Here is a 15,584-nt window from a genome sequence, read left to right as displayed (position 1 = left end):
TGCAGTTCCCAGCCGTTGCCACCATTTGGGGAGTGAATCAGCAGAAGGAAGACCTTTCTCTCTGTTTCTCCCTTTCTCTGTCTCTAAGTACCTTTCAAATAAATAAATAAAATCTATAAAAAATTACATATGGAGACTTTCTGTGCATTTATATTTATCCTCAGTAATTTGTAACAGCCAGTCTGATTAATCACAATGCATCTATACTGAATTTAAAGTAATTACTGTTGTGAAATATTTCAAGTTGATGCAGCATAATTTATAAACAACTTTTAAATTTTCCACTTTACTTTTCTTAATCTATACTAATATGGTAGGATATACATGTAATGAAAATTCCTTATAGCTTCTACCCATGTTCTGCCTTCAATTGTTGGATAGAAAATGGGAAAAAAACCTTACCTTTTTGGTTGATTTCTATCCCCCATTTTCTATGCAATAACATAAACAGGAAGGAATACTGACAGCACATGCCAGGTTCTTCAGGAGCCAGAAGGACTCACACTTCCACATTGGTGTTCCGTTCCAGGACTAAGGATGCTGTGTAGTGGGGGACAGCTTTGGTGTGATAGGGAACTGAGTTTATTTCTTTTCTGCCAGTTTATTCATTTCTGACCATTTTCTCATCTGTGAACTGGAAACAGTAACCTACTTCAAAGGTTTATGAAGCCCAGAGGAGGTCATGTATAAGTCTGAAGTGCCTAATTTTTCCTTGAAAATCACTTGGTAACTGCATTCTAGGTTTTGTTGTTGTTGTTAAGATTTATTTATTTATTTGAAGGGCACAGTTAGAGCTTCCATCCTCTGGTTCTTTCCCCACATGGCTGCAAGGACTGGGCCAAACTGAAGCCAGGACCCAGGAGCTTCATCTGGTTCTCCCATGTGGGTCCAGGGCCTAAGCACTTGGGCCATCTGCTGCTGCTTTCCCAGACATATTAGCAGGGAGCTGGATTGGAAATGGAACAGCCGGGACTCGAACCAGTACTCACATGCGATGCGGTCATTGCAGTTGGTAGCCTCACCCACTATGTCATAGTGCCAACCCCAATTCTGGGGTTCCTGAATGCCTTTCTCAAAGAAACAGTTTTGTCTGTCTGGATGTTACCCATTCTCTTCATTCTTTTTTTAAATTTATTTTTTTGAGAGACAGCGCTCCCAGGCCTTGGCCTACTCCCCAAATGCCCGCAACAACCTGAATTCCGGGCTGAAGCCTGGAGCCAGGATCTCAGTCCGAGTCTCCCACGTGGTGGCAGGGACCCATCACTGCTGAGCCACCACTGCTGCTTTCCGCATCAATAGGAAGCTGGAATCAGGAGCTGAGGTTTAAACCTAGGGACTCTGACATGGAATGTGGGCATCCTAACCCGCATTTTACTACTATGCTAAACACCTGACTCATTTTCTACATTTGTAATCCTGACTTCAGATACTCAGTTATTTAGAGATGAGCAGAAAGATTGAAGTACCAGGTTTTTGCCTTTTTCTTTTTTTTTTTTTTCCTCCCCTTAAGGATATGTTGATAGAAAGAACAGAGCCTGTTAAGTCCTTGGGATCAGGCATCAGAAACATTTTTCTTCCCTCCTTTCATCTGTGTATTTGTTTTTGCAGGTATGGGCGGTGCTGCCATCGCCCCACCTACGTCTCTTGTAGAGAAAGACAAAGAATGTACGTAGAACCATTTCTTCCCCTTTTATCCTGATACAAATCGTTAACCTAATCATGAGGACTCACAGGTGGATCACTGTTTCCTGGGTTTAGAAGGAAGATGCCTGACCCTTAAGGCTGAAGGTGGGCCAGGGCGGCTGCTGTCTTCCACCCCTGCTACTTTTAAACCTTTTCATGTCAGGATCTTTTCTTTTCTCCCACGAGCAATTTTGTTTGTTTGCTCATACATGTCATATTTATTGTTAATTTTATTTTGGATTTCGGTTAAAATGACAGTAAATTCTTTTGTAATTTTTTTTAAACTGATAGCTGTTTTATTTATGACCTTCCACAAAGGCAGTACTTTCTTTGGTTAATTTTTTCCCAATAGGTTGTTTCAGAGTGTGTGTGCCTGTTCCTGTTTAAGTATGGTGCCCACACACTGTTTCTTGTCCCAGTGAGCTATTCCACATTTGGCGATTGGGATTGAACTTTTCTATATCATCTAGATCATTTCCCATTGCTCTGGATTGGATCATAACTAAACTACCCCAAGAAAATGTAGCTTTCTCTAAACTGTTCATACCTGTTACACTATTTATGTTATCTATTTAAAGAAGGTGATTTTCAATATACCTGTTGTCTATTAAAAACATATGACAGTATGTTACAGTTGAAACCAATCTCCAGGAATGGGGTCCAAGCATCTGGATAAGCTTTAAATCTTCCATTGGTTCTAATGTGCAGTTAGAGTTGAAACGTGGCCCCTGATATCAAAGACCTTTGTGGTCTGTAAGACTGAGGAAATAGAAAGGTTAGATAGTATCCATAGATACTATGAGAGTTAGGAGAGAGTTATATTTACTTCCTTGAAACATGCAGAAGATCTTATGAATTCAAGATAAAATTGTCAGTTTTAAAAGGTGAATGAAATTTCAGTAAGGTGTAAAAAAGACGTTTGATGAGATACAGACAGTAGAAGTGGTGTTAAAGTTAGGAATCAGTGTTCTACATTTGTGATTTGATCACTTCTTGTGGTAAACCAGAAATGTAGTTTGAATTAATTTAAGATAAGTAATTGATACAGGTGCAATTTCAGAATTTTTTCTATGGTGTCTTGGTGAGGCTGATTTGCTCTTCTCCACCAGTACCCCGAGATTTTCCTTATGAAGAAGACTCCAGACCTCGATCCCAGTCTTCCAAAGCTGCCATTCCTCCCCCAGTGTATGAAGAACAGGACAGACCGAGATCTCCAACTGGGCCTAGCAACTCTTTCCTTGCTAACATGGGGTAAGGGTTTTAAGTGTTATTATCTAAGAAAATGTAAAAATGACTTGAGAAACAGTTTGAGGTATGGGCAGTCCCTTTCCGTAGATTCAGCTTGTTTGAAAATGGGGACATTGAGGACTACAGGGAGACACTTGGTGAGTTCAGTCGCACAGTGCCCTTCTCAAGGGATTCGTGCTCAAGGTGATATTGGTTTGTACACAACAAGTTGTGAATGTTTTAGATGTTGAGTATTATTTCTCTGGATAGGAAGTTTCTGATAGCTATTTACATTTATTATTTACATTAATTGTAATAACATTTGCACAAATAAAATAGCATATGAGTTAGCGTTAACTTGGGTTATCTCCAAAGGGTAAATAACTTTTTTTCCCTCTAATAAAATAGGTCATTTGCTTTAAGGTCATGTTTCTATACCTTTAGTCTAAAAACTGTTAGTCATTCTCACTATAATTAGGTATTTGTTTGCCAGCAAACAAAGATCAATTTAAAGGTTGACATTCAGGTGGGGCTTGTGGATTTTTTTTCCCACCTGGCTGGATTTGGTATATTTAGTGTGCTTTTTGGTTAAGGGAATGTTTTTTCTGGTCTCCTCTGATTGTGTGTAGGGACTATCAAATGAAGCAGCATCACACTGAGGTCTTTGTTCTGCGTTGCTTACCAGGATGCTGCCTTTCATAGAAATGCTGCCAGTGAGGCACTTGAGCTGCCACGCCTTTTTGGGTCTGGGGTTCATGGACACCAGGATTGTTTTGAGTTTCTAATTCTTGGTGTCCATCTCCTGTCCTGCATGACGCTTTATGGTAGCTATGGGCCACAGGTGCATGTGAAAGTCTAGTTTCTCTGTCACACAGGGAAGTGTCAAGTGCTCTCAGTAACCAGATGCAGCTGATGCTGACCGTATTTGACAGTGTAGATCTAGAGCTTTTCCATCATTGCTGTAAATCTTACTGGACAGTGTTTCCACAGAATATGTGCTGGAGACTTCTATTTTTTTTTTTCTTGCTTGATGGTTAAATTGACATTTTGCTGACTTCCCTTTTAAACAGGAATTATACCTTTAACTTAAGAAAGATGTAATGTGGTGTAATTGAAAAGATTTTAGTCTTTTTACTCCTAGATTAGCTTATTCAAATGAAAACTCTTAAATACATGAAATACGGAAACCGATCTGGTGGAAGCAGGGTTTTGTGGGTCATTTTAAGCAGCAGTGGTCATTGGGGGGCGCCCTTGAGACTCATGTGGCACCTCAAGTGTGAAAGCTGTGATGCTATTGTAAAAACAGTGGACTAAGAATCAGATGCTTCATTGGTTCCACTTCTGCCATTAATACCCACAGAAATAATTTCCTTTTTCCAAGATTTATTTATTTGAAAGAGTTACAAAGAGAGGGGGAGAGAGAGAGGTCTTCCATCTACCGGTTTACTCTCTAAATGGCCATAACAGAGGTGGGCCAAGCTGGAGCCAGGAGCCAGGAGCCTCATCCAGGTTGTTCATGTGGGTGGCAGGAGCCCATGCACTTGGGCCATATTCCACAGCTCTTCCAAGGCCATTAGCAGGAAGCGGGATGGAAAGTGAAGCAGCTGGGACTCGAACAGGCACCCATATGGGATCCCGGCATTGGAGACAGCAGGTTAACCCATTATACCAGCCCCAGAAATAATTTCTAAATATCATGCCTTGCTTTACTTCTGGTCAGCCATAAGGTCATCATCTGGTTCTGTGTTTCCTGTTTGTTAAGTAGGTGATTTCTAAGTGTTCATTGATTTAAAAGTCTTCCATCGGAATTCTGTGCTGTATCTTTATTGTCTGAAATTTGATGCTTATTTTTTGACAGGCTACTCTTTTCACTAAACTGTGGTCATAAACTATGTAACAGTGCAGTTCTGGGAGGACTCAAGAAGTCTGGTGTTTTCCACAGAGGTATTGGGAAGATTCTATAAGAACTAGAGATTACAGAATGTTCTGGATTGCAGTCATTAGCTTAGGATATCTGTTTCATCCTGAACATCTCCAGTTTCCCTCTAAAGACTCACTGTTAACTGTGATTTCATTGAAGCCCTAGTGGAATTTATACTTTTTCTCTGGAAGGAGATCATAGTGATATAAAATCCAGCTTATAGTTGATGATGTCAAATGTAAGGAACATTTTCCGTTCTCCTCCTCCTAGTGGCACAGTAGCACATAAGATCATGCAGAAGTACGGCTTCCGGGAAGGCCAGGGTCTGGGAAAACATGAGCAGGGACTGAGCACTGCGTTGTCAGTGGAGAAGACCAGCAAGCGGGGCGGCAAAATAATTGTGGGTGACGCGATGGAGAAGGGTGAGTCTCAGGGTAAGTCTGCAAAGAGGCGGCGCTCCCTCAGCCCAGCTGGGAAGGCCGGCGGGCTGTGCTACGGTAATTCTAAATTTATGGTGCATTTCTGCTTGGGTTTGTGAAATGGAGAGGCCTCAGGCTCATCTTTATATTTTCAGAACACGGCTAACAGAAAGATGAAATCCTCTGGGAGGAAAACACAATGAGGATTAGGCAGGAAATGAACAGTCCTGAGGAAAGTTATTTCATACCTACCTTGGGCAAAGAATCTTGTCTTCTTGATAAAATAATTATGTTTTCATGGCATGAAGGACAAAGCTATATGTAGTATATTGTTATTTTATCTGTTATATCTTTCTGTTCAGTGAATCATTTCTACTTTTCCCCCTTTCTCTAGCCTTTCATTATAGATGTGGTTGATTGCTTGCTCCGTGAGATGTAAAGTTTTACAGTCTGTTGATAGATGATTTTATTTTGATTTTTACAATCTGCACTGAGAGCATATAGGAATGCGACAAATGCATAGTAGCATTTTAAGCAGGCAAATTGAGTTAATTTTTTAAATCATCTTAGCCGAGTTCCCTTTCTTAAAATAAGGAAACTTTTCTGGCAGCCCTGTTGATGTGCGGCTCAGGAGGCAGCAAGTCAGCCTGAATATAGCAAAGAACAGTGGTTATGTCAATTTGTGTGACTATCTCAAGCCTGTCAGCCATAATTAACTGCTTGTTATGCTGGGCTAATGACTTTGGACTGTTGCTTGCCAGTTCTCACAATCACCTGTCATTGTGACCCATATGCTGTGGGTGAAAGTGAAATGAGCAGATTGCAGGTAATAATGGAAGCTAAAAATTTTCAGTAATTATTATAAAAACATAAAACAGATGCCTTCACTGCAGGTGAGGCTACATTTTTTGCTTAGAAATTATAGATGCTTATTAATGATTCTAGAACATAGATAGTGAACATTGCTCTTGAAGTTAAATTGGTCATTGTAAGTAGGCCTCACTTCTGTGACATGTGCGATAATATGTTTTTACACAGATGCATCTAAGAAGTCGGATTCAAATCCATTGACTGAAATACTTAAGTGTCCCACTAAAGTCGTCCTACTAAGGGTAAGAAGCAAAAGAAAAACACCTGGCTGCCTGCCTTAATTTTTGTGTTCCCTCATCCTAGAGCCTGACCAACATTGCTTTCACCCCGTCCCCATACCATTTACAGTTAAAGAAGACTAAAAATAATACTTTGGCAAATAATATCTTTGGGTAGACCCTATTTAAGGCTGATTTCAGATTCCCTTTTTACTAATGTTTATGTTTCTTTGCTAAAAACAGTGTTTGAGACTACGTTGAGTGATTACTTTGAAATTGCTAGGACTTAAGCTGAGTTTATACATTTTGGTGCTTTATAGATGCTCTTAAAACTTTTAAAAACTGAACGTATTGTTTTGGTGGTTTAAGAAATACCAACCTTTGAGTGTTTCAGGGACAGTATTTTTCGTTGTGTCTTTGGAGATTGAAAACATTTGCTGTTATGAATAAAATTCATTTATGTGTTATGTATTTGTAAATTATATTGAGCTTAAATTATTTTGTTTGCTTATAGAACATGGTTGGTGCAGGAGAGGTAGATGAAGACTTGGAAGTTGAAACCAAGGAAGAATGTGAAAAATATGGCAAAGTTGGAAAATGTGTGATATTTGAAGTAAGTGAGTTTTCTTTTGATATTTATAACCCAAGTCGTAATGGGCAGTTTACAAAACATTTTCTACAAGTCCAGGATATTGCAGTAAGTAACATATTGTCTTACTGCCAAAAGACAACAGACAGTAATTAACACTTCTCTTATTGTGACAGTTTTAAACGTGAAAACAAGAATGACGTCAAACGTGATTTGGTAGAGAAATAAATTTTTTTTAGATTTATTTATTTATTTATTTGCAAGGTAGAATTAAGGAGACAGAAATATCTTTCATCATCTGGTTCACTCCCCAAAATGGCCGCAAACACTGTGCCAGGCTGAAGCCAGGAGCCATCCCAAGTAGGTGCCAGGGTCCCACACTCTTGGGCTATCTTCTGCTACTTTCCTAGGCACATTAGCAGGGAACTGGATCAGAAGTGGAGCAGCCAGGATTCAAACTGGCACTCAGATGGATGCCAGCTTTTCAGGTGGTCGCTTTACCCAGTGTGCTACAATGCCGGCCCTCAGAAATGTTCCATTTTATGACTGAGGATCAGTGTAGTGATTAAATACCTCGATTGTAGTGTGCTCAAGTAGTTTAGCTATTTAATCATGCCTTTGATTTCAGTCATTTAGCAAGTGTTTATGTAGTGACTCATATGCTCTGTACTACATTGAGAGTATTTGGGATGCAGGAAACATTATATACTCTCTGATCTGTGCAATTGAAGAAACATAAACACAGGTAAAACAGCTAGGAAACATTCAGTTGCTGAACTTGGTTGTATTGACTGTAAGTATAGGAGCTGAAAGAATTAAGTCAGCAAAAAATAGAGGTGGCTGTGTGAACAGTATCAGCAGATATGAGCTGAGCTTCAAAATGACTAGATCAGTTTTGTGGGCAGGATCGGGGAAGGGAATTCAGATTGGGGAAAAAGCTTCTTGGAAGTAATGTAGATGCAATGGGGGATATGAGGATTAGTAGGAAACATGTTTACATAGATAAAGAGTCATATTATAGAAGACTTAGAAAGCTACTCAGTCAAAATTGAGATCTAAAATGAAAAGTGATGAGAGCACAAATTAAAATTTCTGCTCGCATTTCTTCCTTTTTCCTTACTATATTGCTGTTTGTAGACCACATAAGTATTTGCTTGTCCATCAGTTGGTGTAGAACCTCTGAGAGTCAAAAACCACCTTGCTTAGCTGTGTGGTCCCAGCACCCAACTACAAAACAGGCATTCAGCATAATCCTTGATGACAAACAACTTAAACTTGTTTGGTTTTGGACTACTGTTGTCCATGTATGCTAATGAGTAGAATGTTTACTCTGATGCACATCATGTAAAGGAGAAAAGTCATAGTGCTGATCTCAAATGATTCCTTTTACTCTTTTTTTTTTTTTGGGTGACAGATAGAGTTATAGACAGACAGAAAGAAAGGTCTTCCTTCCGTTGGTTCACTCCCCAAATGGCCGCTGCAGCCAGCGTTGTGCTGATCCGAAGCCAGGAGCCAGGAGCTTCCTGGTCTCCCATGCGGGTGCAGGGCCCAAGCACTTGGGCCGTCCTCCACTGCCCTCCCGGGCCACAGCAGAGAGAGCTGGACTGGAAAAAGGGCAGCCAGGACTAGAACCTGGTGCCCATATGGGATGCCTGCACCGCAGGCAGAGGATTAACCAAGTGAGCCATGGCGCCACCCTGATTCCTTTTACTCTTATTGTCATTTCTCTTTCAGATTCCTGGTGCCCCTGATGATGAAGCAGTACGAATATTTTTAGAATTTGAGAGAGTTGAGTCAGCAATTAAAGGTAGGTTGGACAGCTAAAACAAACAAACAAAAGTTGAATTTGTGACCTTAACTCTTATAGGTGAAGTTACTGTTAATGCTGTCATGATGTCTTACAAGATACCTTTATTAACCGCCTGTCTTTTTGTTTGCCTTTTAGCTGTTGTTGATCTGAATGGGAGGTATTTTGGTGGACGTGTGGTAAAAGCCTGTTTCTACAATTTGGATAAATTTAGGGTTTTGGATTTGGCGGAGCAGGTTTGATTTTCAGAACCAGAGCGCAGGTCACCTCCAGGGATCCTTGAACTAACTGCAGACTGAGCGGAGGAGAAGCGATGGTGAAAGCCTTCGTGCCTGTCGGATGCTGAGGCTCTCGGAAGGACTTCTGTGATGTGTGTTGGTCTATCCCTTTTTTGTTTTGTGGTTTTTTAATATAGCATAAAAATCCTTTAAAAAACAACAACAGTTGTGTGCCTCTCTGATTGTTCCTCTTTTTTATTACTACTTCTGAGTTCATTACTTTGTTGCTAGAATTTCATGGTAATTTTCAAGTGCTTTGATGATGCAGCGCATCTTGCACTTAAACTAGGGAGTTTTGGTTCTGGGGTTGTATTAAATTATCCTTTGTTTTTCTTTCTCCCCTTTCCCTTTTAATAAAGCCTACAAGTTATTAAACTTGTTCATAAATTCTGTAGTAAAGTAGCATCTTGGCAGTCTGCCAGAGATGAACATGTCTACTTTCTCTAACAGAGAAATTCTTTTCAGTGACTCCAGTCATAGAAAACTCTGCAGCCGGAGCTAAGAATAGTGAGCCAGCCATGACCTATTTGGATGAATAATTTGTCATTAAGCTAAGTCAGACTGTAGGGTTTGTAGTGGATTTATGGAACATGTGGGTATAGAAATCATGAATCACTCACTTGTTTTCAGAGATTCAAGCTTAGTCTTTAGGGTAGATCAGAAATGACAAATTAATTCAGAACCTAACTGTTAAGTTGAAAATATGTACCCAGTTATGTTTGGGTAATGACAGTTCTGTGGGGTCTTGTTTCTACTGGCCAAAATCCAACAATGTTAATTCTATTATATGTAATTTTAAAATTTATAAAACTCAGCCCTTTCAGCTACTTAAAAATTGTACTGCGAATTAATATGGTTTCTGGAGTTGTAAAAAGTTGTACCACTGAAGTGTAGTGATACATGTGGCTTAAAAATTTAGCAGGGCAACACAAAAAATATTCATTGCTGAAGTTCATTGCCAGAGCAATGGATGTTTCCAAAAAATATTCAAGCTTGTGATCTGTTCCTTGCTTTTCCCATATATTGCATGTGACTTTCTTTGAAGTGGCAACTGAGGGACATGAACCTCTGTTGTCTCTGTAGGTTATCATGATGTGAAAGTGCACTGTGACCCTTGAGGGGGAAGCTCAACATTGTTTGCATCCATGGACTTGGTTTGGAGACAGGAATATTTTGACCCTTTTTACAAAAGGATTTTCTCGTGTTTTTATTTAACATAAATAAATAACATTTTATCTTTGGTGGTATTTTTTTACTAAATAAAATTAGGACTGGAGTTCTGTGATAAAAGTGCTATTAAATAAGGTAAGTTGAGTTAGAGAATATGATAAAAAGAACTGCATAAGTGGATGTTTAACAGGACCATAAAAATTCCAAGCAGTCATGAAACTCAGCCCTATTCTACCTGTGGGATTAGATGGATGATTTTTTTTTTTTTTTTTTTTTTTGACAGGCAGAGTGGACAGTGAGAGAGAGACAGAGAGAAAGGTCTTCCTTTTGCCGTTGGTTCACCCTCCAATGGCCGCCGCGGTAGCGCGCTGCGGCCGGCGCACCGCGCTGTTCCTATGGCAAGAGCCAGGTGCTTCTCCTGGTCTCCATGGGGTGCAGAGCCCAAGCACTTGGGCCATCCTCCACTGCACTCCCTGGCCACAGCAGAGAGCTGGCCTGGAAGAGGGGCAACCGGGACAGGATCAGTGCCCTGACCGGGACTAGAACCCGGTGTGCCGGCGCCGCAAGGTGAAGGATTAGCCTGTTGAGCCACGGCGCTGGCCAAGATGGATGAATATTAAGACCATGTTTGAACTGACAAGTATCTAAATGCCGTATATTATGATATAGTTTAATTTGTGTGTCTTTCTGCCCAGTCTCTTTAATTACTGCTTCATCAATTGTCCACATCTGCCTTAGTCATTTAGTACATCATATGGCATGAGTTTCTGGCATAGGGATCCAGCTTCTAAATCTGCAAGTGAACCTTGAGAAATTTGAAATTTTCAGTGGTAACTAAAATTCAAATTAATTTCAATATAACTTTTAATATAAGCTACCACATAACTAGCCGAGTTCACTGTGGTAGGCATTTGTCATTCTTTGTTCCCCATCGGTGAATTTTTAATATTTATTTATTTGAAAGGCAGAATTAGAGAAGAGGCAGAGATCTTCTGTCTGCTAATAACCAAATGGCTGTAACAGCCAGGGCTGGGCCAGGCTGAAGCCATCCAGATCTCCCACATGGGTGGCAGGGGCCCAAGTACTTTAGTTACATTCCACGGCTTTCCCAGGTGCACTAGAAGGGAGCTGGATCAGAAGTGGAGCAGCTGAGATTCAAACATGAGATGCTGGTGTCAAAAGTGGCAGCTTAACTTTCTGCGCCACAATGCTAGCCCATCCCCATAACTACTACTTTTTTTTTTTTTTTTTTTTTTGACAGGCAGAGTTAGAGGTCTTCTATCCACTGGTTCTTTCCCCAGATGGCCACAATGGCCGAAGCTGTGCCTATCCAAGGCCAGGAGCTTCTTCCGGGTCTCCCACACGAGTGCAGGGGTCAAAGGACTTGGGCCATCATCTTCTGCTTTCTCAGGCCATAGCAGAGAGCTGGATTCCAAGTGGAGTAGCCAGGACTTGAACTGTGCCCATACAGGATGCCAGCACTGCAGTCGACAGCTTAACCTGCTATGCCACAGCACTGTCCTCCCCACCCCCATAATATTTTTAAAGCATCGATTTTCTCATTCCCCACCCAAACTCCAGTATAAGTTTGATAGTTATTAAATTTTAGAAAATTTGATTCTCTGATATTCCTTTCAACCTGATGTTAGTGCCTCAAACCATATCCTATTTGGACATATTGTAACAAGTTAGCATAAATTTATTTTGGTGCAAGAATTTTGAGATCCATGTAAATATTTCTATAATCATACATTTTTCAAGCTTTTGAAGATTCCTCCTAACAGGGCAACGAGAATGCTAAGAACTGCTGGTCATTCCTTAGGCACCTGTAGTGTTGAATCCAGACCAAACAGTTCAGATCTTAGTTTACCACTTAACTGTGTGCCCAATTACCTCACTTGAAAATTCAAATCATGCCTACTTGGGATTGTTAGGATTAAATGAATCATATGTTATCTGCCATAAACTCTTTCAGCTGCTATAACAAAATACTATAAACTCAGTCTCTTACAAATAAGAGACATTTATTTCTTTGAGTTCCAGAACATGAGAAGTACAAGATCAAGGCAAGAGCAGTGTCAGTTTTATTTGGTTCATAGATGACCATCTTCTCCTTACATTTGTAATATGTTTACATGTATTTGTCACATTCTTCATTGCATCAGGATCCTGCAGCCTCCTAAGTGATTTTTTAATTTACCTACATGAAGGTTATTTTGGGTGTTCTGCAAACTTTTAAAGAGTTTTGGCATGTTGAACATCTGTGTTCACTATTACAATATCATACAGAATAGTTTCACTCCCCTTAAAATAACAATCCTCTGTGCTTTACCTATTTATTCAGTCCCCAACCCTGGCAACTACTTTTCCAGAATATCATATTACTGGAGGCATGCTATATGCAGTTTGTTTTTTTTACAGTGGCTTTTGTTCACCAAGTAATAGTGCATTTAATTAAGATTCATCCATATCTTTTTGTGGCTCGGTTAGCTGGCTCAGTTTTTTTTTTTTTTTTTAATCATTGAATAATGCTTTATTGTGTCAATGTACCAGTTTGTTCATTCATCTATTGAAGAACATTGTGGTTACTTCTAGGCTTTGGCAGTTATGAATAAAACTGCTATAAACATCCATGTGGAGGTCTTTTGTGGACATTAGTTGTGTAAACTTGAAGGAGTGTGGTCGCTGGCTTGCATGGAAACCCTTGTCTTTTCCATATTTGCAGACTCTCCCTGTACTGGCATGTAAACATGCTCAAATTTCTCCCTCTTTAGAGAAGAAATTAAAAGGTCAAGCCCTTGAATTTTTAGGTCACCTGCTACTCCCCCATGTCTATTTTCATAGCCAGGCTTCCTACCACCACGCTCAGATTAGCTCTTGCATTCAGCCTGCACTCGCTGAATGAAGAGTATATTTGATCACAAATCAGACCCCTCCTTCCACCAGTTGGAGATCAATGTGGCCCACATACAATGGACCCTCTTTACTTTGTTCTCAGCTGTTTATGGTGTTTGACACTAAGCCACTGCCTCCTTGAGGACTGAGAGAGATCACTGTTCCCTCTGTTGTTTCCACTCTTCCTCACTGACCAGCTGTTTACCCTGACCTTAAGCTTCCTCTCTGACTGATACAGCTCTTGATCTTGCCAGTCTTCATTAGGAAACTTGGAATCTATAACTAGCTGCCTACTAGGTAGATACCATCACCGAGTTGAAACACGTGTTCCAAACCTAATTATTTTTCCCTTTGAAACCCTCTGCTACTAAATTTCTAGTTTGGAGAGAAGCATTACCTATTAATGCATCCAAGTCAGAAACCAGGAACTGTTCCTCCCTTTTGTATTGCAACCCATTTCTTTTCCATCTCATGTATTAGCGCAGGGGGAATCCATTACCCAGTGCTCATCTCCTGATAGACCCATGGCTCCAGCTGAGCTCTGTTGTTGCACTCTCATTCCTCTGGTCCTCCAAGACTACACCTTAGCTGTTCAAGCTGCTGTCTTCTATAAAAATCTTTGCCTCTCCATAGCAGCTCTAGATTCATGCTGGTAAGCTGAAGACTTCTTGGCCACTCTTGTGCCTGTTCTTATTGCATCACCTTATGTTCCAGCAGAGGGAGTCACTGGCATTCATTTTTGCTCATGTTCTCTCTGGAGCATTGTCTCAGCCCTCCATTCGTCCAGCAGTGACCTTGTGTCTAGTAAGTGGCTCTTCAAGCTAGATGTATTAGCACCACAAGCCTTTGCATGAAAAATAGCAGTCCTCCAGGCTATGTCCCCTGTGGTAACTACATGTTAACTTTTTTACTTGGATTGCTTCTCAACTACCTCTATTTCTAAAGACATCTTTTTAAAAGATTTTATTAATTTCAGAAGCAGATCTGCGCCTCTTGTTCACTTGTTCACTCCCCAAATGCCCACAACAGCCAGGGTTGGGCCAGACTAAAACCAGGATCCCAGAACTCATTCTCCTGTGTGGGCTGCAGGGATTCAACTACTTGAGTCAATGCCTGCTGCCTCCCAAGGTGCATATTAGCAAGAAGCTGGGATCAAGCTTGGCTAGGACTTGAACCCAGGCTCTCCAATATGAAATGTGGGCATTCCAAGTGGTGGCTTAACAGCTCTGCCAGATACCCATACGTCTTACAGAGCTGCTTTTCTTCCTAGGTAGATGTGTCAGAATGGTCCCTAAATTTCCATCCAGTACTCAACCCACTGTAACTCGGGGAGTAAATAAAGAAGATAACATTGGCTCAAGGAAACAATTCAATGTAGGAGAGAAGGAAAGTAATTCTCAAGATGCTAAATCAAGGAAGTCTTGGGCTAGCACTGTGCAGAGGCCCAGAGAACCCTCAGTGCATGGAGAACAGGAAGGTGGAATTTTGGGTATTCCATACTCTGACTCAATTCAGGGAAAACATTAAGTTGTATAATAATGAGAATTATGGTGTACAATTAGCTTGGCTGAAAGTAACATGTACAATGTCATAAAAGGCTGATTGCAAGCTTGTTTTTGAGTGTTGCTTTATGACTGGCGAGAACTAAGGGTAGAAGGAGGTGTTGGAAGTCTAAACTCTTCATTCTGCTGTGCGTCTAGGATGGACTCTTTCCACCCATCCTTCATATCCTTTGATTCTGGAAGCTGTACTTTATTTCCTTGATAATTTCCTCCCCTTTATTGCATTTCTATTTCTGGAATTTTTGTTAGTCAATTTATTTCTGGATTAGTCTTGTTCTCTCTTATTGTCTGATCCTCAGAGGTACTAAGATATGGAAGTGACTGAACCCTACATGTAAATGATGAAGCTGTATGTGGTGGTAGTAATGTTTAAACATTTTAAAATCTGTTGAACAAGAATAAATTTAATATTAATATAAATGCATGTATTGACAGTATGAGGAAATCAGTGATTTATTTCTAAAGTATATTCCTCTTAGTACTAAGTAGTTGGAATTTTTAAAGGTTGTTTTTAGTATGTAATACTTGTACATTTTTATGGGGTACAGTGTAATTTTTTTTTTAAGTCATGGTTAAGGGCATGGATTTGGTGTCTCAGAGAGCTGTGTTCCACTCCTGACTCTCCATGTTTTTGTTTGTTTTTTAAATATTTATTTGAAAGAGTTACATAGGGAGATCTTCCATCCATTGGTTCACCCTCCAGATGGCTGCAGTGGCCAGTGCTGGGCCAAACAGAAGCCAGGAACTTCTTCCAGGTCTCCCATGTGGGTCACAGGGGCTCAAGCACTTAGGTCGTCTTCTGCTTTCCTAGGCCCTTAGCGGGGGTACTGGATCCAAAGTGGAACAGCCAGGACATGAACCAGCGCCCATATGGGATGCCAGCATTGAGGCTTTGTTCCACACCAGCCTCCAGTGTAATAGCTCAACACACAGAAACAGCATGAA

General features: G+C 40.4%; 1 protein-coding gene across 1 annotated transcript in view; it reads left to right on the top strand.

Moving 5' to 3' along the window:
* Positions 1–9,193, top strand: part of LOC133773574 (splicing factor 45) — a 35,940-nt gene extending 26,747 nt beyond the window's left edge. The window contains exons 6-12 of the mRNA XM_062210985.1: positions 1,609–1,665; positions 2,793–2,934; positions 5,102–5,265; positions 6,289–6,362; positions 6,853–6,951; positions 8,662–8,734; positions 8,873–9,193. Coding sequence (XP_062066969.1) covers positions 1,609–1,665; positions 2,793–2,934; positions 5,102–5,265; positions 6,289–6,362; positions 6,853–6,951; positions 8,662–8,734; positions 8,873–8,976 — 713 coding nt within the window. The 3' untranslated portion in view covers positions 8,977–9,193. The remainder of the gene's footprint in view (positions 1–1,608; positions 1,666–2,792; positions 2,935–5,101; positions 5,266–6,288; positions 6,363–6,852; positions 6,952–8,661; positions 8,735–8,872) is intronic.
* Positions 9,194–15,584: the final 6,391 nt, after the last annotated feature.

Source organism: Lepus europaeus, chromosome 14 (genome assembly GCF_033115175.1).
Source record: "Lepus europaeus isolate LE1 chromosome 14, mLepTim1.pri, whole genome shotgun sequence".
NCBI lineage: Eukaryota > Metazoa > Chordata > Mammalia > Lagomorpha > Leporidae > Lepus > Lepus europaeus.
This window is presented reverse-complemented; position numbering and strand designations above follow the sequence as displayed.